Source organism: Dreissena polymorpha, chromosome 15 (assembly GCF_020536995.1).
Source record: "Dreissena polymorpha isolate Duluth1 chromosome 15, UMN_Dpol_1.0, whole genome shotgun sequence".
Taxonomy (NCBI): Eukaryota; Metazoa; Mollusca; class Bivalvia; order Myida; family Dreissenidae; genus Dreissena; species Dreissena polymorpha.
The window spans coordinates 41,392,927-41,416,545 of record NC_068369.1 but is presented as its reverse complement, the minus strand read 5'-3'; the positions used below and the strand labels follow the sequence as shown (position 1 = coordinate 41,416,545).

The 23,619-nt window shown below is 36.2% G+C and overlaps 2 protein-coding genes across 2 annotated transcripts; both read left to right on the top strand.

The window, feature by feature from the left end:
- The first annotated feature begins 239 nt into the window (after positions 1-239).
- On the top strand, positions 240-4,630 carry LOC127859344 (cell division protein ZipA-like). Its single transcript, XM_052396692.1, has 2 exons — positions 240-1,488; positions 4,220-4,630. The coding sequence occupies exons 1-2, from the start codon at positions 1,167-1,169 to the stop codon at positions 4,258-4,260; spliced, it is 363 nt and encodes a 120-aa protein (XP_052252652.1). The 5' UTR covers positions 240-1,166; the 3' UTR covers positions 4,261-4,630.
- A 9,106-nt stretch (positions 4,631-13,736) lies between these two features.
- Positions 13,737-23,121, top strand: LOC127859343 (myosin-2 essential light chain-like). Its single transcript, XM_052396691.1, has 6 exons — positions 13,737-13,872; positions 17,088-17,115; positions 19,419-19,559; positions 20,031-20,195; positions 22,088-22,165; positions 22,573-23,121. The coding sequence occupies exons 1-6, from the start codon at positions 13,870-13,872 to the stop codon at positions 22,599-22,601; spliced, it is 444 nt and encodes a 147-aa protein (XP_052252651.1). The 5' UTR covers positions 13,737-13,869; the 3' UTR covers positions 22,602-23,121.
- The last annotated feature ends 498 nt before the right edge of the window (positions 23,122-23,619 follow it).

Genomic DNA, 23,619 nt, shown 5'->3' with positions numbered 1-23,619 from the left:
GACAGTAAACAATGAAAATTATCGATAATTTTCACTGATAATTTTCACTGTTTGAAACAGTGAAATAATCAGTTTTAATTCACTGATATTTCTCTATAAATCACTGGAAAGCATAAAATAAACATTTATATAGTCAAATGACTTAATAACAAGTCAAGTGTGAGTTTATATATTTAATAGCATTCTAATGAATCTTAACTCTACAACTACTAATAATGATGTTACCAAAAGCAATACTATGGTCTATTACTAAATAATAGACCTGTTTATTGTTGGGCCACTGCTGGGCTGGTTTTTCAGTTTTCTTATTGTTGGTGTTTTTTAACCGAAGTAGCTAATTTTACAGATTTAAAATTTCTTTCTCATTGTTATCTACACAAACAAAAGGTTGTAAATTTTCTCCTTTAATTATTTCTAATCTATTCTAGTAAAAGTTTATTAAATATGTAAAATAAAGTTAGAAGCCGGTAGTTAAAAGGTGTTTCTTAGCAATTCTTGTGATATTTATGATGGATGCTGAGTTTACGGGCTGTAGTTTACGGATTTCTGTACAGTGGTGGGGAAAAAGTGGATCGGTTAATGGCGTCTGATCTAAGCAATTGTAGTAAGAGCAAAATCAATTTCAAGCTTTATGAGAAAACGTAGTTGATATGCATTCGTGTATTCAGTGAAATAACCATGTTATACTTATTTTCTGAAAATAGGCTAATATCTCACTGGCAGTAAGAGGGTAAATTTCAATCGAAATAAAGGAATTCCCGTGGCGTGTTAAACAAACATATTACTTTTGGTCAGCACAAAAATGTCAAAATATATTTAGCGTTATTATTCAATTTCTGGAGAGTGGGTTGCTTCAGATTCAATTAGGGCGGGCACTATGTTCAGGTTTATCATAAACACTTTAAATGAATGTTGGTTTTTATGTAGCAATAGTAAAAGGAACTTAATTGTGGCAATGCGGCAATAGTCGGTACTTACTGCAGTTAAGAGGTGGTCTTATGGCGCATTTATTTATAATTACCAAGACAGTTTGTTGAGTCACGTTTTAGTTCATATGCAATAAATCTCTAAAAGGTTTGTTATTTATTATAGTGGGTTAGCTATAAGCCAAATATGGCTTTTTTCGGTATTTACTTATTATCTTTATTGTTTATTTTATTGCACACATGGAAACGCGAAACCGGAAAAGGCGCCGTCCGTCGGTCAAACTACACCAGCATTCCAGCCAAAACCTACCTGGCACCAGCCAACAACCCCGTCAGCTGCCTTCCACCCAAATGCCCGATCAGCTGCCTCCCAACCAACAGCCTGTCCAGCTGCCTCCCAACCAACAGCCTGTCCAGCTGCCTCTCACCCCCAGCCATCGACTCGGCCAATGGTCTTCAAACCAACAGTCCGGCCATCAACCCGACCAGCTGCCTCTCAGTCAACAACTGGGCGACCAGATGCAGCCTGCAGCAAGCCAGCCAGATCCGGCTGTTCAATCGGGTAATGGTTTTAGTGAGGATATTTTTTTACCATGCATGATTCCTAGTTTTCAGTCTGTTTTAGGTGATCATGTTCCTCAGTCAATTAAAGACAAAATAATATCAGGCCAATATGTAGATCTTGCATGTTTGTTGGAGGCCCCGGTAGTTCCTGAAGATTTAGGAAAACATTTGGTTTTGAATAATTCGGGTGAATTAGTGGTAAAGCCCAACATGAAACAAAGCATTGTTGATATAGCTAAATGGACTGACGCATTCCTCATTTTCTCAAGCATTTATTTAAGTGCTCATCCGGTTAAAATGCAAGATCTCTTAAAGTATATGCACACTATAAGGCTGGGGGCAGCAAGACACACTGAGGGTTGGAGATCTTATGATCAACAGTTTAGGTTGAGAATGGGTAATAACCCAGCGAATTCGTGGGCAATGATTGATATGGAGCTTTGGCTGTTGTGTATGGGGCCTCCAAGGCAGCCAGTTCATGATACAGGGAATTTTGTAAGAAAATGTTATGATTTCAATTATACCAGATGCTTACGGTCAGTTTGCAATTACAAACATGCTTGTATGATTTGTGGTTCCGACCATCCTTCCAGGGTATGTCATCTCAAGCCTCGCAACACCAGTTCCTTGGGAGGAGGGTCTGTCAGGGGGGCTGTCACCCAGACCTCGTACAGGCCTAGAGCTTACACGTTCCGACCTAGAGGCCCAATTCAGGGGCTCCGGGGCCCGTTTAGCAGATACTAATACCTCAGTTTGGTCTCTTGGCAAGTCGCCAATCAATGTTGTTACGATTTCTAAATATCTTCAGTTATATCCAAATAAAGAAGTAGCTTCTGTGCTCAGTAATGGCTTTAAGCAAGGTTTTAAGCTGGGTTATAAGGGTTCACATCTCGGTTCTTCAGCGAATAATTTGGTTTCAACAAAAGTGCATTTTTCAGAAGTCCAAAAGAAACTTGACAAAGAGATTTCCTTAGGTAGAATTTCAGGTCCTTTCAAAGTCCCACCAATTTCCAATTTAAAAGTAAGTCCATTAGGCATTTTAGAGAAGCCAGACGGGGGTTGGCGGTTAATTACACACCTGTCGTATCCCAATGGGTCAAGTGTCAATGATGGTTTTAGTGTGGAAGACATTTCTGTTAAATATACATCATTTGACAAAGTGGCTGACATGTTATTTAGTTTAGGTACGTCAGCAATGATGGCAAAAAGAGATATTAAATCGGCTTTTCGTTTAATGCCTATTTACCCAGGGGACTTTCACTTGATGGGGCTTCAGTTCAACAACCAGTATTATGTTGACAAATGCTAACCAATGGGTTTATCTATTGCTCCGGCTTTATTCGAATCATTCTCCACTTTTATACATTGGCTAGTAAGTTTCAAAACTGGGATTCAAACTTTAGATCATTATTTGGACGACTTTATTTTTGGAAGTGCAGCTGGGTCAAATAATTGTAACATGCTAGTTTCTACTTTCGAGGAAGTATGCACCGAAATGGGAGTCCCAGTTGCGGTGGAAAAGTCGCTCGGCCCAACAACAGTACTGACATTTTTAGGCCTGGAATTAGATACTGTGCAAATGACTGTTAGAGTACCTGCTAAAAAAGTGGAAGAACTTTTGAAGCTTTTGCAAAATTGTCTAGTAAAAAAGAGACTTACGTTAAAAGAATTGCAGTCTTTGACTGGGAAGTTGAGTTTTTGTAGTCAAGCAGTAAGAGCAAGTAGGGCATTCTTGCGCCGATTTTATGATGCTATGTGTGGCTTAAAAAAGTCCTATTATAAGATAAGAGTTAATGGTGAAATGAGAGAAGACATCCTGATGTGGATTCAATTTATTGAAGATTTTAATGGCGTTGTACATATTCCAAATAAAGTATGGTTGGATAACTCTGTCATTCATCTTTACACTGATAGTGCAGGCGGTGCTACTCTTGGCTGTGGTTGTTATTTTGGAGGTAATTGGGCCTATTGCCCATGGCCTGTTCAATGGCAAGGCCAACCTATTTTATCAGATATAACATTTTTAGAGATGGTCCCTGTTTTGTTGGCAATATGGCTCTGGGGGGTCTTTTTGAGGGACAGGAAGATTAAGTTTCATATTGATAATTTAGGTTTGGTAGAAGTGATAAACAAACAGTCTTCCAAGTCGAAACGTTTGATGTTTCTGGTTAGAACATTTGTGTTGTTAGTTATGAAATACTCGGTGGTGTTTAAAGCAGTACATATTTCATCAAAGTCCAATTACATTGCTGATGCAATTTCTCGTAAACAGTTTCACAGGTTACAACAGTTAGCACCAGAGGCACAAGCGAGTCCAGAATCCGTTCCGCCGGAGTTTTTACTGATGATCTGCAACAAGAGGCTAATAGATTGCTAGACAATTCCCTTGCTGCTAATACAAAAAAGGCATACATCGTTGGGTTAGAGAGATTCTCTGAGTTTAAAAGGCAATACGGCTTGTCAGATGCCTGGCCGCCTACAGTTGAACAGGTGGTTCGATTTGTAGCATGGCTATCCCTACAGAAACTATCCCACAAAACAGCAAAATCATACTTAAGCTCTATAGCTTTTCATTGCAAGCTGCTTGATGTTGTCCATACCAAAAAGTTCATTGTTTCAAAAATGGTTGAAGGAATGCAAAAAGATAAGAAAACACACGATAATAGGCTTCCAATTACCCTCTCGTTACTGCAAGGGATAGTAAGCAAACTTAATATTGTGTGTTCCAGTGTCTACGAAGCAAAACTGTTCACTGCAGCTTTTATGCTAGCGTTTTTCGGTTTTCTGAGAGTTGGCGAAATAGCTGTTCCTAAAAAAGGTGATAGTATTTTACAGGCAGCGGTGTTGGCAATAGAAGATTTACAATTTGATCACAATGGGGTAATCATTTCAATCCGGCATTCAAAAACTGATCAGTTGGGCAAAGGGGTAGCGCTCAAAATTACTAGGTCAAACAGTGAATTTTGCCCAGTTGTGTGTCTTAACCAGTATCTTCATGTTCGTCCTCAAGGGCCTGGTCCCTTGTTTTTGCACTTTAACAAACAACCAATTACTCGTTACCAATTTTCTGCTATTCTTAAGAAAACGGTTTCTCTTTTGGGTCTAAATTATGGGTCTTACAAATCCCACTCCTTCAGAATTGGAGCAGCAACTGCAGCTTCCCAACTAGGCTATTCAGTGGAGATCATTAAACAGGCAGGCAGATGGGCTTCCAATGCCTACCAAACATATGTTCGTCCTGTTCCTGTTGTCATGCCCAGCCTAATAAATAACCCCTATTAAAAAGGTATGGTTCATATAGTTAGATTCACGTGACTAACAAAAACCAAGTTGTATTAAGGAAAACCATCTGGATACTGGGTTCATCAATAATCAAGCAAGCCTTCATAGCAGCAAGATTACGACCTGAAGGGGCCAACCTCTGCCTTGAACCCAACATCATCTGGTGGCAAGGGTACAGTGGGTTAACACTTGCAGAATCAAAGAAAAAATTTCTTTCGCTTGCCAATGTGGGTAATTCTCCAGACTATATTGTGTTACATTTAGGTGGTAATGATCTTGGTCGTCGGTCACTGGTGGACCTTCGAAAATTGATTGTCGAGCTATTCAGGACTATACTGTCTATATTTCCAAGTGTTAAGATTGTATGGTCTGCAGTGCTTCCAAGGTCAAATTGGAGATATTCTGATAATAAAGTTGCTATGGAAAGCAAGAAAGCGCCTTAATAGTCATGGTTCATCTAGGGCTTTGGCATGTGGAGGGCATTACTTGGCCAACTCTGACTTTGGAAAATTTGAGGAACATTTGTTTGAGAAGGACGGAGTCCACTTGTCAACTCTGGGTACAGATATTTTTCTTTCTAATATGTCTGCAGGGCTTGAAAAACTTATAAAGCATAATACACCAATCCATTACTGAAGTTCTAGATGCACAAATTTGGGGGTTCTTACAATTTTAAATCCCACACATTATGTATGTTGGTGTTGCTATTGAGTCCAAAAATAGATATTTGCAGTTAGTTTGTATGCATATTTTTCTTACTCATATGTATGAAAAAAGAAAAAAGAAAGTTTTTTGCTGCTAATTTTTATGCAATTTTTTGCTGCTAGTTTTTATGCATTTTTTTTCTGCTGGGTTTTATGCATTTTTGCTGCTAGTTTTTATTCATATCTTTGCCTTGTGTTTACAGTTTACTGCTTCCGACTCCAAGCATGCGTCCATCCGCCCTGCAGCCAAAGTTCTTTGGCAGTGGCCACCCGTCATCTCTGGCCCAGCTGGTTTCGAGGTTGGGGCATTTGGGCCGCTGGGTCAGCGTTGTTGGGTGGCCATATGGCAATCAGTGCCGGATGGACGCTTTTTACCTGGCACATTTTTTGGGGAAAATATATATGATTTTGTTGGGAGTGCTGATGGCCGTCACCCGGAGTCAGCACTCATATACAATTTATTTGTGCAGTTAGTTATTTGCAGTTAGTTTGGGCTTGCCATGTTCGCAGGTGGCCCTTGCTGCTTGGAGTCGAGACATTATATGCCAGAACCATTTTTTATGTTTTTATGTTATAAGGTCCTTTAATAAAAAGTAAAAATTTAGTTGAGTTTATATTTACTGTGTGAAAAGGGTTATTCATCGGAGTTTTCATATAGGCTTGCCCATGTAATGCTAGGTGGCAGTTTGGGTTTAGTTCTTGGCCTCTACAATAATATGGTCTATTACTAAATAATAGACCTGTTTATTGTTGGGCCACTGCTGGGCTGGTTTTTCAGTTTTCTTATTGTTGGTGTTTTTTAACCGAAGTAGCTAATTTTACAGATTTAAAATTTCTTTCTCATTGTTATCTACACAAACAAAAGGTTGTAAATTTTCTCCCCTCCCACCCAACCCATGTAGTTTGTTTTTACACAGTGTTGTTCTGTCACACTTTACTGCGTCCGTTATATATTTAAAAATTTGGTCAGGCTTAGGGTAAATATAGATTTATTTTAAGTTTTATTTGCCTGTCCACATTAATTTTAATAACATAAGGGGAAACTGATTGTTTTCCGTACTAGATTTGGTTTTAGTATATTACATATTCTGCTGGTTTGAGTTGCGTTTTTCAGTTTGCCGTGTAGACGCAGAGTACCAAACGTCGGATACAGGTCGGTCACGACTCCACTTCCGATGGGGCAGTTCGGACACCTCGGGTTTGTCGACAGTCGCTTGAAGTTAACAGTTCCTTGGCAATCAGTGCCGGATGGACGCTTTTTACCTGGCACATTTTTTGGGGAAAATATATATGATTTTGTTGGGAGTGCTGATGGCCGTCACCCGGAGTCAGCACTCATATACAATTTATTTGTGCAGTTAGTTATTTGCAGTTAGTTTGGGCTTGCCATGTTCGCAGGTGGCCCTTGCTGCTTGGAGTCGAGACATTATATGCCAGAACCATTTTTTATGTTTTTATGTTATAAGGTCCTTTAATAAAAAGTAAAAATTTAGTTGAGTTTATATTTACTGTGTGAAAAGGGTTATTCATCGGAGTTTTCATATAGGCTTGCCCATGTAATGCTAGGTGGCAGTTTGGGTTTAGTTCTTGGCCTCTACAATAAATACAAGAGACTGAATGTGCGGGCTGTCTGCATCTATGTTATGAGTAACCCTTGGGTATGTTTATTAGCTATAGCCTGTATCTATATATCTGGATCATGGAACATTAAATGAATTACTGTAATAGAAATAAAAACGCGTCGAGATAATAACATAATCGTGATTTATGTTATATTTTACTGTAAACATGCACAAGTACTGTTTATTATGAGAGAAACTGATATTCGAACATCGAAAATATCGAAAGTCAAGAAATAAAACTACAAATTTGTGGACGGTTTTGCTTCAATAACTTTTATTCCGACGTTAAAGGTATTGAAACAAAAAACCGATGGGATCACAAACACTGTAGAGCCGAAAGGGTATGACTAGATACCGAAAACAGTACTGTTTTCGCGAAAACAGTAAATTTACCGAAAACAGATTTTCCACCTTTACATCGTGATAGTGGCGTTAAACGACGATTTTAATGAATGTTTACTCCAGTAGGCATTTAAATGATGATTTATATTAATTATTTCTTTTTTACAAAAAGCATTTAATTCGTGTTTTAAATGGAAGGCATTATATAAGGACATGTTACCGAAAACAGTAAATGTACAGAAAACCAAAAATAAATTTTCCCACCTTTACATCGTGATATTCCCGTTAAATCATGATTTTAATATATGATGACTTCTGTAAGCATACAAGCGAAGATTACAAAATGTTTAAGACGGTACTTGTAATTAAGTCAATGGTAATATAAAAGAATACATCATCAAAATATATATTTTATTATTAAACACATTTAAATATTGGTGTTTCTGGTAGACTAAATTAAATTAAACGAACATAGGTCTAAATATTTTACATAAAGACAATCTGGAAATAAATAACATTTCATAGTAGTTGTATATTTTATTAAAGTGACGCATAGTACATAAATATCATTGGTATTTACAGCAATAATACGATATGTATATATATATATATATACAAACATTGTACTACCCAGCCATATAAATGGCTTACGAGTCACTGAGTTGACATGTTATCGGTGAAGTCATAAAATCACATCAAAATAGTGCAGGAAAGATCACGATAATAAAAAGAGTTAAATTGTTAAAAGTATAAATATGGATAGTTTATATCAATAACTTCTGTTCATTCTAAACAGGTGGACTTAAAATATTAGTATTGGAAGTTCATATAGAAATAACTAATATTATTTACATAGGTTATATAATTTACATAATGGTTTGTTTTAATTGTCGGATACATATAATGCTTCCGATCGTTTCATATAGCAATCTTGAATAAACAATGCAGATTTATGAATAAGTCGTTTATCAGTCAGCATACATGCTAGCCTCTCGCTATACGGGATGGTAGTTATGTTTGGTTTAATATCTGATATACAGTTATAAAATGATAATCTTAAAAAAAGGTAGAAAGGACATTCAAATAAGAAATGGTATTCTGTTTCGACCTTATTGGGTTCTTTACTCAGAAGGCAGAGTCTTTCTTCGATCTTTAAGTTTCTAAACCGCCCGGTTTCAATCCGCAGCGGTAAGGTACCTGTTCTTATTTGAGCAATGTAAGATCTCAAATGCTTTGGTAGTTGCATAGACACATAATTTTCACAACCAAGTTCGTGTTTAATTTGCCGGTAAGTCCTGAGCTTGGGTTGGGATATGAGATTTTGTTGCCATTGGTCAGCATATATACGTGTAAATGTCTCTTTAGCATGGCACAGCAAATTGTCCAGGGACAGGTTGCTCATGGATTTAGTAGTGTACAGGTCAAGTAAATTTAATTGTTCAAAAACACGTTTCACGTCCGAACACCATCCGTGGCTGTGAGCGTAATCCCACAAAAATACTTTCTTCGTAATTCTGTCATCTGGCATTTCGACGAGGCGGTCCCATAGGCGGAGCATGTTCAGGTGATGTCGCATAATAAGATGCATATGACGTTCGGTATCGGACAGTGTTTAAATAGCTTATAATTTGGTCAGCTGCGTTAGAGGGCCAAAGGGTGTCTGTCTTATTTAATTTGTATTTCATATTCCGAAGCTGTGTCTGATTGAGCTGCTTTTCAAAGTCGCTGGTTTGCAAATTGTTTTCCTCTCTTTCAACGTCTTTAACTGAGCGGTGCTTCACCTTAATTTCTAAATGCCTCGCAACTCGTGGTTTTGTTCTACATATTTAACATTTTTGTCTTTGTCTTTTACAGAGCCATAGCATTGCTTTTCCGGAAATGATCATATGTACTCTACTATCGCAATGTTGTTTGGTATTTTAGGCAAAATGTGCTCTGTCTTTTTTCCCAAGTCACCCTTTTCTTAAACTGGGAGGTGTCGCTGTTAGACGCTTTGAGTTGTAAGTAATATCTGTGAATATAAAATATTTCTGTTTCAGCTGGCTGAGGGTCAAATAAAACATATTATTTCGATATTTTGAGTCACGATGAAGACGACGCAATCCAGATTTATAGTCGAAAGTGCCATCAGAATTACTACGACAAGATATCCAGTAGAATTCTAGATTCTGGTCAGTCCAGCTTTTGCCAAGAGATTTTTGTGATACCCTGGCATTTAAAATGACTCCAGATATGGCATACCTAAAAGAATGGAAAAACACTTCTGAATGCGTTTGTATAATTGAAAGGGATACAAGCATGAAATGGTGTGCGGTAAAAATGTCGGAGGTAAAAATGCCATAGGTAATAAAATCCATTTTCGCCTGACACTGGTTGTATAGCAAGTAGTCACATATTAATTCTAGCTTGCATTAGCTGCAATTATTATAATCCTTTTAACTTAGAAATCTATACATGATTTGCGTTCTGAGAAAACTGGGCATAATGCATGTGCGGAAAGTGTCGTCCCAGATAAGCATGTGCTTATCAGGGACGACACTTTCCGCCTAAATTGGATTTTTTCTAAGAATAGACTTCATTTGGACAAAAAAAATGTCATAAAAGCGGAAAGTGTTGTCCCTGATTAGCCTGTGCGGACTGAACAGGCTAATCTGGGACGACACTTTACGCATATGCATTATGTCCAGTTTTCTCAGAACACAGAAATTAGCTAGCCGTATCTATACATATTTCCTGGTCTCATTTAATAATATATGTAAACATAATCACCATTAAAAGCCTGCTGCTTGTCACATTGCTTACATAATTTATTGTCCTATAAAATCAAAAGATTCCATTACAACAATAAAAATCCAATAGCTTTTAAAAGGAATTTAACCAAAGTCCAAATCTATAAACAGAATGCATAAAGCACAAAACAACAAAAGTACAGTCTTAAATTATTAGTGCGACAAGTAGTATACAGGAAGATGGTGCGGATAAAGATACTCTCTCATGGATCAAATCATTCCTTATAGGTCGTACTCAACGTGTTGCTCTAGATGGAGAATTATCATCTGAGGTACCAGTGACATCTGGGGTACCACAAGGGTCTGTGCTTGGTCCGTTACTTTTTCTTCTTTATATAAATGACTTACCTAAATCTATTACTTCTCAAGTTTGCTTATTTGCAGATGACATTGCCGTTTATCTAACAATCAACAATATGCATGACTGCCATACTCTACAAGAAGATCTAGATAAACTTATGAAATGGGAACATCTTTGGGACATGGAGTTCAACCCAAGTAAATGCCAAGTTTTAAACATAACCAGAAATAATTCAAAATTCTCTTTTAATTACAGACTCCATGGAAAAATACTAGAAACTGTTGACAATGCAAAATACTCAGGTGTGGACATCTCAAAAGACCTTTCCTGGAACACCCATATAAATAGAATTACAAATAACGCTAATAAATCTCTTGGTTTTCTACGCAGGAACATACAGACAAGAAATTCCAACATTCGCCAGCTGACATACAAGACAATAGTTAGACCACAGGTTGAATATGCTTCTTCCGTATGGAGTCCTCACACTTTACAAAATATACAAAAAATTTAAAAAGTACAGCGTCGAGCAGTCCGCTGGGTCAAGCATAATTATTCTCCATATGACAGTGTCACCTCCATGCAACAGGAACTTGGTTGGCAGACCCTACAAGACAGACGAAATGACACTAAATTAATAATCTTTTTCAAAAAATTTCAAGGTTTAGTTGCCGTGCCGCTGCCATCATATATCGAGCGACCCACCAGATTCACTCGTCACATGCACCCCCTCTCTTTAAGACAGATCCATACCACTGCAAATTATTATAAGTTTTCATTTTTCCCAAGTGCTATTGTGATGTGGAACAACCTCCCTGCCACTACAGTATAACATCCTGATCTTGAAGGGTTTAAGCGGTCCCTGCTTTCCCCTTCTGCCCCTTGAACTCCGAGAGACATGTTTTTATCAGTTTTAACTTTAAATCACTTCACCATGCATGATTAATCAAACATACTTTTATATTTCTCACTTACTCACTTTTAACACTTTTATCTTGCACTGACTGCGCACCTGTCAATAATACCCGCAAGGGGATTTAGACAGTATAGATGGATCGATGGATGGCTGGATGGATGGCTGGATGGATGGATGGATGGATGGATGGATGGATGGATGGATGGATGGATGGATGGATGGATGGATGGATGGATGGATGGATGGATGGATGGATGGATGGATGGATGGATGGATGGATGGATGGATGGATGGTGGGTGGGTGGGTGGGTGGGTGGGTGGGTGGGTGGGTGGGTGGGTGGGGTGGGTGGGTGGGTGGGTGGGTGGGTGGGCTTTGGGTGGGTGGGTGGGTGGGTGGGTGGGTGGATGGATGGATGGATGGATGGATGGATGGATGGATGGATGGATGGATGGATGGATGGATGGATGGATGGATGGATGGATGGATGGATGGATGGATGGATGGATGGATGGATGGATGGATGGATGGATGGATGGATGGATGGATGGATGGATGGATGGATGGATGGATGGATGGATGGATGGATGGATGGATGGATGGATGGATGGATGGATGGATGGATGGATGGATGGATGGATGGATGGATGGATGGATGGATGGATGGATGGATGGATGGATGGATGGATGGATGGATGGATGGATGGATGGATGGATGGATGGATGGATGGATGGATGGATGGATGGATGGATGGATGGATGGATGGATGGATGGATGGATGGATGGATGGATGGATGGATGGATGGATGGATGGATGGATGGATGGATGGATGATGATAGATAGATAGATAGATAGATAGATAGATAGATAGATAGATAGATAGATAGAATTGCATTACAAACCATGTATACGGGTATTAAACAATGGTTTCACACCTGATAGATAAGTGTGACAAATACTTTACACTCCAAAAAACGTAATGCACCCATATATTTATACAAACAATTGAAGGTGTTTGACAACAACTGACGAACAAATAAAGAATTCATAGGTTGCATATTTTGTTTATTTTAAAGTAACTTTCTGTACAAGAATAGATGATGTGAAATTATTTCTACTAAAATGCAAATATATTAAAAAGTAAATATAACGTATGAAAGTCTTAGGATATTGTTCTCCAACCATTCGATATCATTACATGATACTAGTAAAAGAAAAATTGTACAAAAAAAATGGCTAAAAAAATAACCACAGACACACACACACACACACAATATCTTTAATTCTGTCACGTTACATGATAATAACAGACATGGCATAAGCATAAACATCGCTATTGGTCGTGAGACTGCGTTCTATCACATTTTATTCGATATACATAGTTGAAAGCTTGTTTTCAATAACAGAGACATAAGTGGAGTTTCATACAATAACCAAATTTTATCTTTGTAAAAAAGTCGTACCGGTGACAGTTGTGCTTTACATTTTTTATGTTTTGATTACATGTATATCTTTGTATTGGCTGAATATTGCTTCAGTGATTTTAGTTAACCAAGTTAAGTTTTGTTCAATACTTTTTCAGTTTTTCTCTACTTACGATCACTTAATAAACGCAGTTTGATATTTATAGAAAATGCAACACAAAAGAACACACAAACCGGTACTTTAATCAAACATTGCCGACTTTGCAAACTAATATATTAAAGCGATCAATTATGACACCCTTTTGCTATTTTTTTTTTTTTTTGGTTTCTTGGAATAATAAACTTCATTACAAATGAATAACATAGTATTGGTTATGTATTATCGATACCTATTTGTTACTAATATATCGAATACATGCTGTTTTAGTTTATTTGTTCACTGTTTTCGGGCGTACATTTTACTGTTTTCGTATATGAAAAAAACTGTATGTGGATTTTATTAAAATAATTTTTATGAAAAAGTTTCAAAATATAATGTTGAAATATCTTTAAACTACTATTCTTTTTTAAACCCGGCATAGCAAAAAAGGGATGTTTTCGTCTTAATATTCACTGTTTTCATATAGTAAAACACTATTTTCGGTACGTTACTGTTTTCGTGAAAACAGTACTGTTTTCGGAATCTAGTCATACCGGAGCCGAAAGGTTGCATTCATTAAACAGAAATATAAATATAAAGTGGCTTACCGGGTGAAAATATCCGCTACTCATTCACGAAAAACTCAAAACGACGCCATCTTTGAAGTAAGTTCCAACAAACCTCACGTAAAGCCGGTAAGCTCCCCCTATACGCATGCCCCCCTTGTATAGAGCAAGGGAGATTACTGCTTAAATGTTTCGAGTTTTCCGACAAATACACAATTTATGAATCACTTCCGGTTTAAATTGTACAAATATTTCAAACTTGTTTGGGTGTGACCAAAGAGAAAAATCGTCAACATGGTAAAGTTTGTGTGTTTGATAATTAAGGATATATTAACTGTATAGATGTATATTGAATGATACTTGTCTCAAGTTGCATTTCACACAAAGTATTTGCAGACTTATTATCGTGTTATTCAATTTCCGGGTTAACTTAACCATGTTAACTTTTTAACTGACATGACTGATAAAGTGACAGTTTATTGTGCATTTGCAAGCAATGAAGCATCGACCAACTGGTTTCATATTGATAACAAATTTATTTAATTTCAAACGATACTCTCTAAAATATCTTAGTTTGTATCTTAGACCAACCGCGTGTATATTATGTAAATGTTGGTAGTTTGTCTTTAAGTTGAATGCTCTTCTTGTTAACCCAGGGCCCTCACACTACTTTGGGGGAAGGGGTCCGCAGCCCTTAGGAGGGGGAATTTTCGCGGTGTTTCCCTTTTTGGGGGATTTTTTTACTTACTATGATCTCATTATTTCATTTGTACATGTTGGCACTATATTCATTGCATTTTTCATAATTTAGTATGTTTGAAAAGATTAAATTGAAATAGAACAGAGATATAATAATCATGAGACACATCTTTCTATTAAAAAAATAAAAAATAATTTGTACCTGTTTGCACTATATTCATTGCATTTTTCATAATTAAGTATGTTTGAAAAGATTAAATTGAAATAAAATTGAGATATAATAATCATGAGACACATCTTTCTATAAAAAAAAAAACATTTTTTTTTTAGGGGGAATTTTTCCCTCCAAAAAAGGGGAAAAAAGTATACTTATCAGGTGGGGGACTGCCGCAGAAATTCGGCGGCAGATTGGATAGATTGAGGGCCCTGTAACCCATTTTTTAATGTAAAAAAATTATGTCTCACACGTGTCTATAAAATCCGATTAAATCAACAGAATCAGGGGTGTGATTTTTCCGCGGATTTCCACGGATCGGGTTGTCCCCGATGTCACTTCTGAGATTTGCGTAAATTCGTTTTAAAAAATGTGGGGGAGAGGAGCCACCACCGATTCCGCAGACGTATTTCATAAGTGGCCCGAAATATCCGCGGCCGGCGAAATCTCTCCGCATTTTACACTGGTAGATTCTGCCTAAGCATTTTTAAAACGAGCCATATAATTGGCTGTCGTTTCCCAATCTTCCAATCAAAATCGTTGCAAATGGCGCCGTTGTGAAGAGAAAATTAGATAAGATTATTGAAATAACAAATAGCAATCGAATAAACGACTGACATCACCTAGTCTGATAGGAATAATGAAATGTGTTTGTCAAAAAAAAGAGAATACGTTTTAGATACAAGCAACACATATTTTGTTAAGAAATGTGCCCACTGAATTTGTGTCACGGAAACCAGTGTTTGCAAATTGGAGTGTAGTCTACTCGCGAAGTAAAACAATTTAGAGAGTATCGTTCGAACATGGAAATAGACAAACATGATTTGATTTTCATATGTCTGTGGGTCTGTGTATAATCAGATTCATATGCATATTCTGCTTTATTATGTTTGTCACGTTGTTCAGTTAACTGAAATAGCTTTGAACTGAGTGAAAATGTGAAATGAAAGATATTGAAAGGTAAACAAATTAAATATATTAATTTAACTCAGTTAATACATCATTAACACCAGAAGAACACTCAAGTGTGTTTGTTTATATTAAGCCTATTAACTGTCATTCAATACATTGAAAAACTGCTGCTATTGATCACAATAAATACTTACTTAACTGTTTACTTTGCATCCTCAGTATGTTAAATGTGAAGTTTAAAAGGTTTTTATAAAGAAATATTGTTATTAAGTTCAAAAAGTTGTTTATTTTAATGTCTGTTTTTATGTTTGTCATTGCCTTATGCGCGCCATTCGCGTAGTCAAAATCAGTCAACAGAAGTTTCCTCCCCTCTGACTTTGCCTCAACCACACCCCTGAGAATACATCGTAACAAACCCAATACCATATCATTTTGCAAGTAAATTGTGCAGAAATACGCAAAACAAAAACTTTATACAAAAACCTTTATCAAACCAAAAGCCGAAGTTTTGAATTGACAATGCGATCTATCTTACGGATGTTCCGGAGATAGTCTATATTAAGATTGGTAGATTAGACACAAGATCTACCTCGCCAGTCTATATTAAGATTGGTAGATTAGACACAAGATCTACCTCGCCGAGGATTTCGGAGATAGTCTATAGCGTATTTTCGAATTCGGAATTACTCAGCATACTTGGCTTTGTCCATAGCAAAAACATATACATTTAAATGAACCGTTGACATGTTTGAAACTTTGGATTAATATCAATATTATGCGAGCATAACAATTTACATATCATGTAAGTTGTTTTAATTTGCGCATTATGGATATATTTATGATCTATTTGTGTTTATTTATGCCAGAATATAGTTTATTTGACTAATATATAGGATTAAACTGCCGTCCGGATTCTGGGCGGGGGACTTGACATGGAAAAATGCCGTAAGCAGTTGCAACTCCCCGCGACCCGGAGGGTCAATAGCTGGGAGTTGGATTATTGCAACTAATTATGTTGGGGGAAATAATGCTTGTATTTATATCATGGACGAACCATCTTTCGAACCTCTTAATTTTTGACATGTCAAATATAGTGACGATTAAGATTGAAAATATTGAAACATATAAATAGGAACTCTTTTTGATAAATAACTTGTTTCTACATGGCTGGCAACTTTAATTGTTATGTTAATACTCTTTTGATAACAGATTTTTGCAAGTTTCCAGCACCACAATATCATGTTAAACTTTCAAGGCCGCCCAAACAACGAGTACATGTACCGGCTTTCGAACCCTTCCGTGTACACCATTAAAAATTAATTCGCCCCATGATTTGACCATGGTCACGTGACTTATTACAGCAGACGATTTGTGTAAATTGTCAAGCAAAGTTGAGAACGAAAATAAGACCATGTTTTTATATTGTTTTAATTAAAATCATTACGTATGTATAAAGCATTAAGGAATACTATGATTTTTAGGTGTTTTATGATTAATCTACTTATTCGACAGGTTTTTGACGTATTTTCGTTGATTTGCCGCTACGTGCGAGTTAACAAATTACTTATACACATAAAACGGTGACAAAGTGCGTGTGCGCGCATGCGTATGAAATGTAAACAAATGAAGGGTTTGAAAAGAGGTGAGGTTCAAGAAGAGGTACTTTAACGATATTTGTTATTTTCAGGCACAAATGAGTGAAGATCAGATGGGTGGTAAGTCTGCATGATAATAGTTGTAGTTGTGTGTGAAAATAACTATTTATAATGCTTAAACTCAAAAACTATTTTTGTAACCATTTATGCTATTTTGTCATGTTTACTTCTAAATTTAAAAAACATAAATTACTGCTGTAAATAGGTTTTAAAAATTTAATGGACAGCATTGAACTTCAGGGGACAAAAATTCCACTCGTCCGCTCGTATTGACGAGTGAAATCTTGAAAGGACGAGTGAATTTCCCTAAAGCTCTCGTCCTTCAGGACGAGTGAAAAAAACTGATGTTCAAATATGTATTTTCTGACCAGTAAGACTCTTTTTCATTCAAAAAAATCATTTTTTTAAGCATTTATGTTCCGAAAGTAGAACGCAAATGAACCGGAAATTGTAATTGTATATCATACAGCAGGTGTGCGTTGTTATGCGAGACTGTGTCCCGAGTAAATATTGACAGGGAACCATCCGACTGCTTTCACTACATAAGTATTGATTTTTAAAGGATTATTTTACCGGAAAGAACGGTTTTAAACAAGTCTGAATTTCGTCTGAAAAATGTCTGACATACGAGCGTTCTTTAAAGGGGGCGGGGACGATGTTCAAACGTCCGAAACGGAAAGCACGCGAGCATTAGAAAAAAGGAAATTACAGCAGTCGGCGTAGCATAAGACCAAACTTTCGCGAACTGTCCAAAATGTGTGGTTTGATAAATATTCGTGGGGCCTTTGAAATCTTTATTTCACACATATTTGAAGGACGAGTGTATGTGTTTGCAGGACGAGTAAAAATTTTAATGCACTGGTCCTGCAGGACAAGTGCAGTTTAGAAATATTTTTGTCCCCTGAACTTACGTCTGATTTAAATGTACAAAACATGCATTCCTCAGATCAACCATTAACATTAACAGACAATTGTCTTGCATATTGAAATCTTCTATTGGTTTTAAATTGTTACAAATTAATACTGATAACATTTCAACAAACGCTTCTATTGTCCTAAAACGAAATGCCTTTTCTGATGAAAGTTTTAGATAACCTAAACATATCCTCATTTCAACAGTGTAAATCTTCAATTGAATAATTAAAAAAAATGCAAAAAGATACATTCAAGTAATGACTAATGTTGATGATTCAAAACAAATTAATTGCCCACAGGCGCTTGATGGCAATGTTTTTAACCAGGTTTTCCGAAGGAAAAAACTGGTTATTAGATTGGCGAATGTCAGCGGGCAGGCTGGCGGGCGGAACAAGCTTGTCCGGGCCATAACTTTGTCGTTCATTGTGAGATTTTAAAATCATTTCCGGGCCATAACTTTGTCGTTCATTGTAAGATTTCAAAATCATTTGGCACATTTTTTCACCATCATTAGACGGTGTGTCGCGTGAAAGCATTACGTTGATATCTCAAAGGTCAAGGTCACACTTTGAGTTCAAAGGTAAAAAATGGCCATACATGAGCTTGTCCGGGCCATAACTATGTCATTCATTGTGAGATTTGAAAATCATTTGGCACATTTGCTCACCATCATAGGATGGTGCGTCACACAAAATAGTTACATCAATATCTCCAAGGTCAAGGTCGCCATGACTAAAAATAGATTGATTTTGAAAGAAAGGGGGTTAATTATAAACAATCAGTTCAGTTTGAGTTGTCTCCCTTTATCAGACTTTTTTTCACATTGAAAACCTGGATTTGTGACAATGTTGTCCCTTGTTTTATTTATTATTTATTTATTTTTTATTTATTTTTTAGTAACCTGTTGTTTATTATAATACATACACATGCTAAATCAATAAAAATCTTCTGACAAAACATATTCTTAAAAAAAAAGATAGTTTGACTTGAGTTGGAAGATTTCAGGATTAGATCAAATTGATGAAAACTATTGTGTACAAATGTGAGATTATTTATTGTTTTTATTGCCATAATCACTTAAATTAGGTCATTTGTTAATTGAATTGTTTGTAAGCAAATAAGATAATAATATGTGACTTACGCCGAGCTTGCGCAATACACATGTTTATACTGGAAAATGCATGATCATTGACAATACCCCTACATCAAAAACACCAAATCTGCCAATATGACCAAAAATACATTTAATTACCTTAAAACTGTAAACCTATCTGTTATTCACCAAAGTCTATTATTTACTTATTGACTGTACTCTAAAAAGTATTTTTTAAGAAAAGCAATTGTTTATGTGATTTTTCATGACTTTTTTATTGCCTTATCCGTGTGTTATATTGTTGCAGTATATAATATTTGAGAAATGTGGGTCCATTCTATTGTTTCATTTTCAGATATCTTGGAGGTTTTTAACCTTTTTGACAACAAAGGGGATGGCAAGATCAGTGCAAGTCAGCTGGGTGACTGTCTTCGATCCCTCGGTCAGAACCCGACAGAGTCAGAGATCAGGAAGTGTGGCTATGCAACTAACCCAGGTATTGAACTGAGACATGCTATTGTTTTGGTAGATCTTAAAAAAACAACTTGTAACTGTCAACATATTTTCAGATACTGCAAATTGTACAAAATTATCTTCGGCCAAAACAGAATGAGAGGTTTGTTGGATTTGCAACAATTAAAAATAACATCGAATTATTTTAATGTTTATGTTACCCCCTCAATTCCAGATTGCCCGACACAAGATATTTTTTCAATGAATAGTTTGTTTTGTTTATTTGGTCAAGCCATCATCTTTTATGACAAAGACTGTCTACTTTCGTAAAACAGTAAATATTGGCAATTGATGTTAGGCAGCTTATCGATAAAGGTTTAAGACAAAAGTCTTTTGAGAATGAACAAACATAGTAAACTAATTTTACTTGAGTTAGTTTAGTTATTTATTTATCCAAACTGTACATTTTTATAGCAGTTATACTGATAACTATTATGTAAATTGCTGACTTCAGATGCAAGAATCTCATTCGAAGTGTTCCTGCCCATTTTCCAAACCATCAACCGCAGTCGTGAGCAACACAGTGCTGAAGACTTCACTGAAGGATTCAAGATGTTTGACAAGGAACAGAATGGTTTCATCACCTCGGCTGAGCTGAGACATATACTTACATGCTTAGGTGAAGAATAATTCATGGGTGTGATTTCTGATCTTTCTTTCATTTTTAAGTTCCCTTTCGAAGAAAAGGGGGCATATAGTGATCGGACTGTCTGTCTGTCCGTCTTTCTGTCACACTTTGCATTTAGGTTTCAAAAAATGCTCATAACTTCTATGTCCCTTGAGATATAACCTTCATATTTGGTATGCATGTGTATACGGACAAGGCCTTTCCATACGCACACAAATTTTGACCCCTGTGACCATGACCTTGAACTAAGGGTCCGCGTTTAGGTTTCGAAATCTGCGTTTAGGTTTCGAAAAAAGCTCATAACTTCTATCAAGCGTTTATAGGGGGCATAAGTCATCCTATGGTGACAGCTCTTGTTGTTGTTGATTTTTATCAATGACAAGATGAATCTGGATTTTAAGGACTACTGCACAGTTATTTTTAATTGTGAGGATTAATTGCTTTTCATCCAAACTCAAAATATCACCATGCCCTTTCTGTACAAAATGTTTTAAGTGTTTAACCTATGATGACCACAAGTGATGCATATGATAAAGTAATATTGCAAATTAATTCTAATATGACAGACCATTTTGTCAGTTTCTATTGTGTTGCAAGAGAATTTGGGAATTTTATAAGATATGACAACAAGGTCATGCCTTCAATTAAAAATAACTAAATCTAATTTTGCTAACCTATTGCAAATGGCATGTTCATCAACTGCTGATGCACACCTTCAGAGATGAAACTAATTGAAATGAAATTAGGTTAATGGAGGTACCCTTAGTCATATTGATTGGCAGAATTCTAAAAGAAATTCTGAATACTAAGGTTGTGCAGTGACCTATGGGAGGGGGAGGAGCATTAAATTAGGTTAATAGACGTGAGATGACATTTGAATGGTATACTTATTCAGTAGACTACATGTTTAAATGATGTATTGCACAAGTTACACAATTTGTTGTAATTTTTATGTCCCCCACTAAAGTAGTGGGGGACATATTGTTTTTGCCCTGTCTGTTGGTCTGTTGGTTGGTTGGTTTGCGCCAACTTTAACACTTGCAATAACTTTTGCAATATTGAAGATAGCTACTTGATATTTGGCATGCATATGTATCTCATGGAGCTGCACATTTTGAGTGGTGACAGGTCAAGGTCATCCTTCAAGGTCAAAGGTCAAATATATGGGTCAAAATCCCTCATTTAATGTACACTTTTGCAGTATTTCAATATTCGAGATAGCAACTTGATATTTGGCTTGCATGTGAATCTCATGGAGCTGCACATTTTGAGTGGTGAAAGGTCAAGGTCAAATTCATCCTTCAAGGTCAGATGTCAAATATATGTGGCCAAATCGCTCATTTTATGAGTACTTTTGCAATATTTAAGATAACAACTTGATATTTGGCATGCATGTGTATCTCATGGAGCTGCACATTTTGAGTGGTGAAAGGTCAAGGTCATCCTTCAAGGTCAGAGGTCAAATATATGTGGCCCAAATCGCTTATTTTATGAATACTTTTTCAATATTGAAGATAGCAACTTGATATTTGGCATGCATGTGCATCTCATGGAGCTGCACATTTTGAGTGGTGAAAGGTCAAGGTCATCCTTCAAGGTCAAATATATGGGTCAAAATTGCTCATGTAATGTCACTTCTGCAATATTGAAGCTAGCAATTTTATATTTGAAATGCATGTGTATCTCATGGAGCTGCACATTTTGAGTGGTGAAGGGTCAAGGTCATCCTTCAAGGTCAAACGTCATATAGGGGGACATTGTGTTTCACAAACACATCTTGTTCACACTGCTGCTGCTAGGTTACAATCTGGTATGCTTGATTAATAGAAAATTATGAATAAATGTTGAATATTTAAATTCAAACCCAAGTTTGATGTTGCTAGGTGATAAACTGACAGATGAGGAATGTGACCAGCTATTTCAAGGGATGGAGGATGCACAGGGCAATATCAATTATGAAGGTACAGCCAGTATGAATACTATGATGTTGAGTCTATCACTCATTGTTTTTTTCTGTGTATCCAAATCACTTACAACAATACCAGATTTTTGTGCAAAAGTCAATCCTTCAGTTTTACTTCTATATTTATTAGAATATTAGTCATTGTGCACTATTGTGACAGATTAGTCAGCAGGTATGCCTGCATTCAAGAGTCAGAGGTCGGCACTGCACATCTACCATGTAGTTGTTTGATTGTGCCTATTTAGTTGTCTTTCTTGTGTACAAAATGAATTCAGGTTTTTTAAACCACCTAAGTGCGTAAATTGCTTGCTTGTACCTTAAAATTTCTTTCAATTACAATTAAACAGAAGTCACTTATGAATTTTTGCTTTAAAAACAATCGTGATGTTTACTTTTTCATTTCAGAGTTTGTCAAGAGCGTGATGTCTGGTTGAGTCATGAGGTCATAGGTCATCTCCTCCAGTCAGTAGCAAGCAGCTATAGCTTGTAACCATAGCAACAATACAAACAATGAACATGTAGCTTTTTTAACATTGTTGTGCATGCCAAATGTATGTGTCTTCAGTACTATGTATCTTATTGTATTAATGTTTATTAATTATAAACGTTTTGATAACGTATACACACTTTCTAGTTGACTACACATTCCAAGTTTGTCTCGGACCATTTAAATGGACAATGTGCTAAGAATGATATATATTGCTGAAATTGATTTTGCATTAAATACTAGAAGTTTGCGTTTGGTTTAAGATATTACCAGCATAAAGATTTTTACTTTCTATGTAAGTGTGATCATAATGTAGTTGGATAGATGGCAAAATTGAATTTTTTTGTTAATAAATGTTAGAACAATCTCTTTTACTTTGTTGGACATATTGTGTCATTTCGCTACTAAAGGCATCATAGTATTTTTGTTAGTGTGATTGTTCTAAAGAATAAAGAATTTTAATACTGCTTCGTTTTATATGAAATTGTTGGAAACTAACGATAGACACACAAATAGACGATAGACATAGACTAACGGCATCCTTAAATAAACCTCACAAAATGTGAAAGAATTGGAGTATTATATTTTGTCAAATTATGACATCAATATGTTTTCACATCTTTTTAAATAGCATGCGTCTGACAAATAACGAAAGAAAGTCAGTCTGTTGAAATGATTTAGGTTGTTCGTTGACAGCCAAATAACTTTAATGAGACAACAACTCGTTTGAATGCATGTATTACGGAATTCTTCATAATGATATAGAAATGGGCACACGATTTATGCCGATTTATATACGTAGATTTTATCTGTTTATACTCGTAGACAAAAATATAAATACATAAAGTAGCCGTTACATAGTTAAGCTTTAATTTTCATTCCTTTCTCATCGTATTAAGATGACTACAATGCCTTACACAATTTTAAATGGATTAACATGTTCATGTAATGGGCTTTTCTTATAC

Excerpts from the sequence above, each read along its gene's own strand:
- LOC127859344 (XM_052396692.1), top strand. The coding sequence starts at position 1,167 with ATGGAAACGCGAAACCGGAAAAGGCGCCGTCCGTCGGTCAAACTACAC. Across the intron at positions 1,489-4,219 it reads AGATCCGGCTGTTCAATCGG|TGTCTACGAAGCAAAACTGT; the intron begins GTAATGGTTTTA and ends TGTGTGTTCCAG.
- LOC127859343 (XM_052396691.1), top strand. Across the intron at positions 17,116-19,418 it reads GAGTGAAGATCAGATGGGTG|ATATCTTGGAGGTTTTTAAC; the intron begins GTAAGTCTGCAT and ends TTTCATTTTCAG. Across the intron at positions 22,166-22,572 it reads GGGCAATATCAATTATGAAG|AGTTTGTCAAGAGCGTGATG; the intron begins GTACAGCCAGTA and ends TTTTCATTTCAG.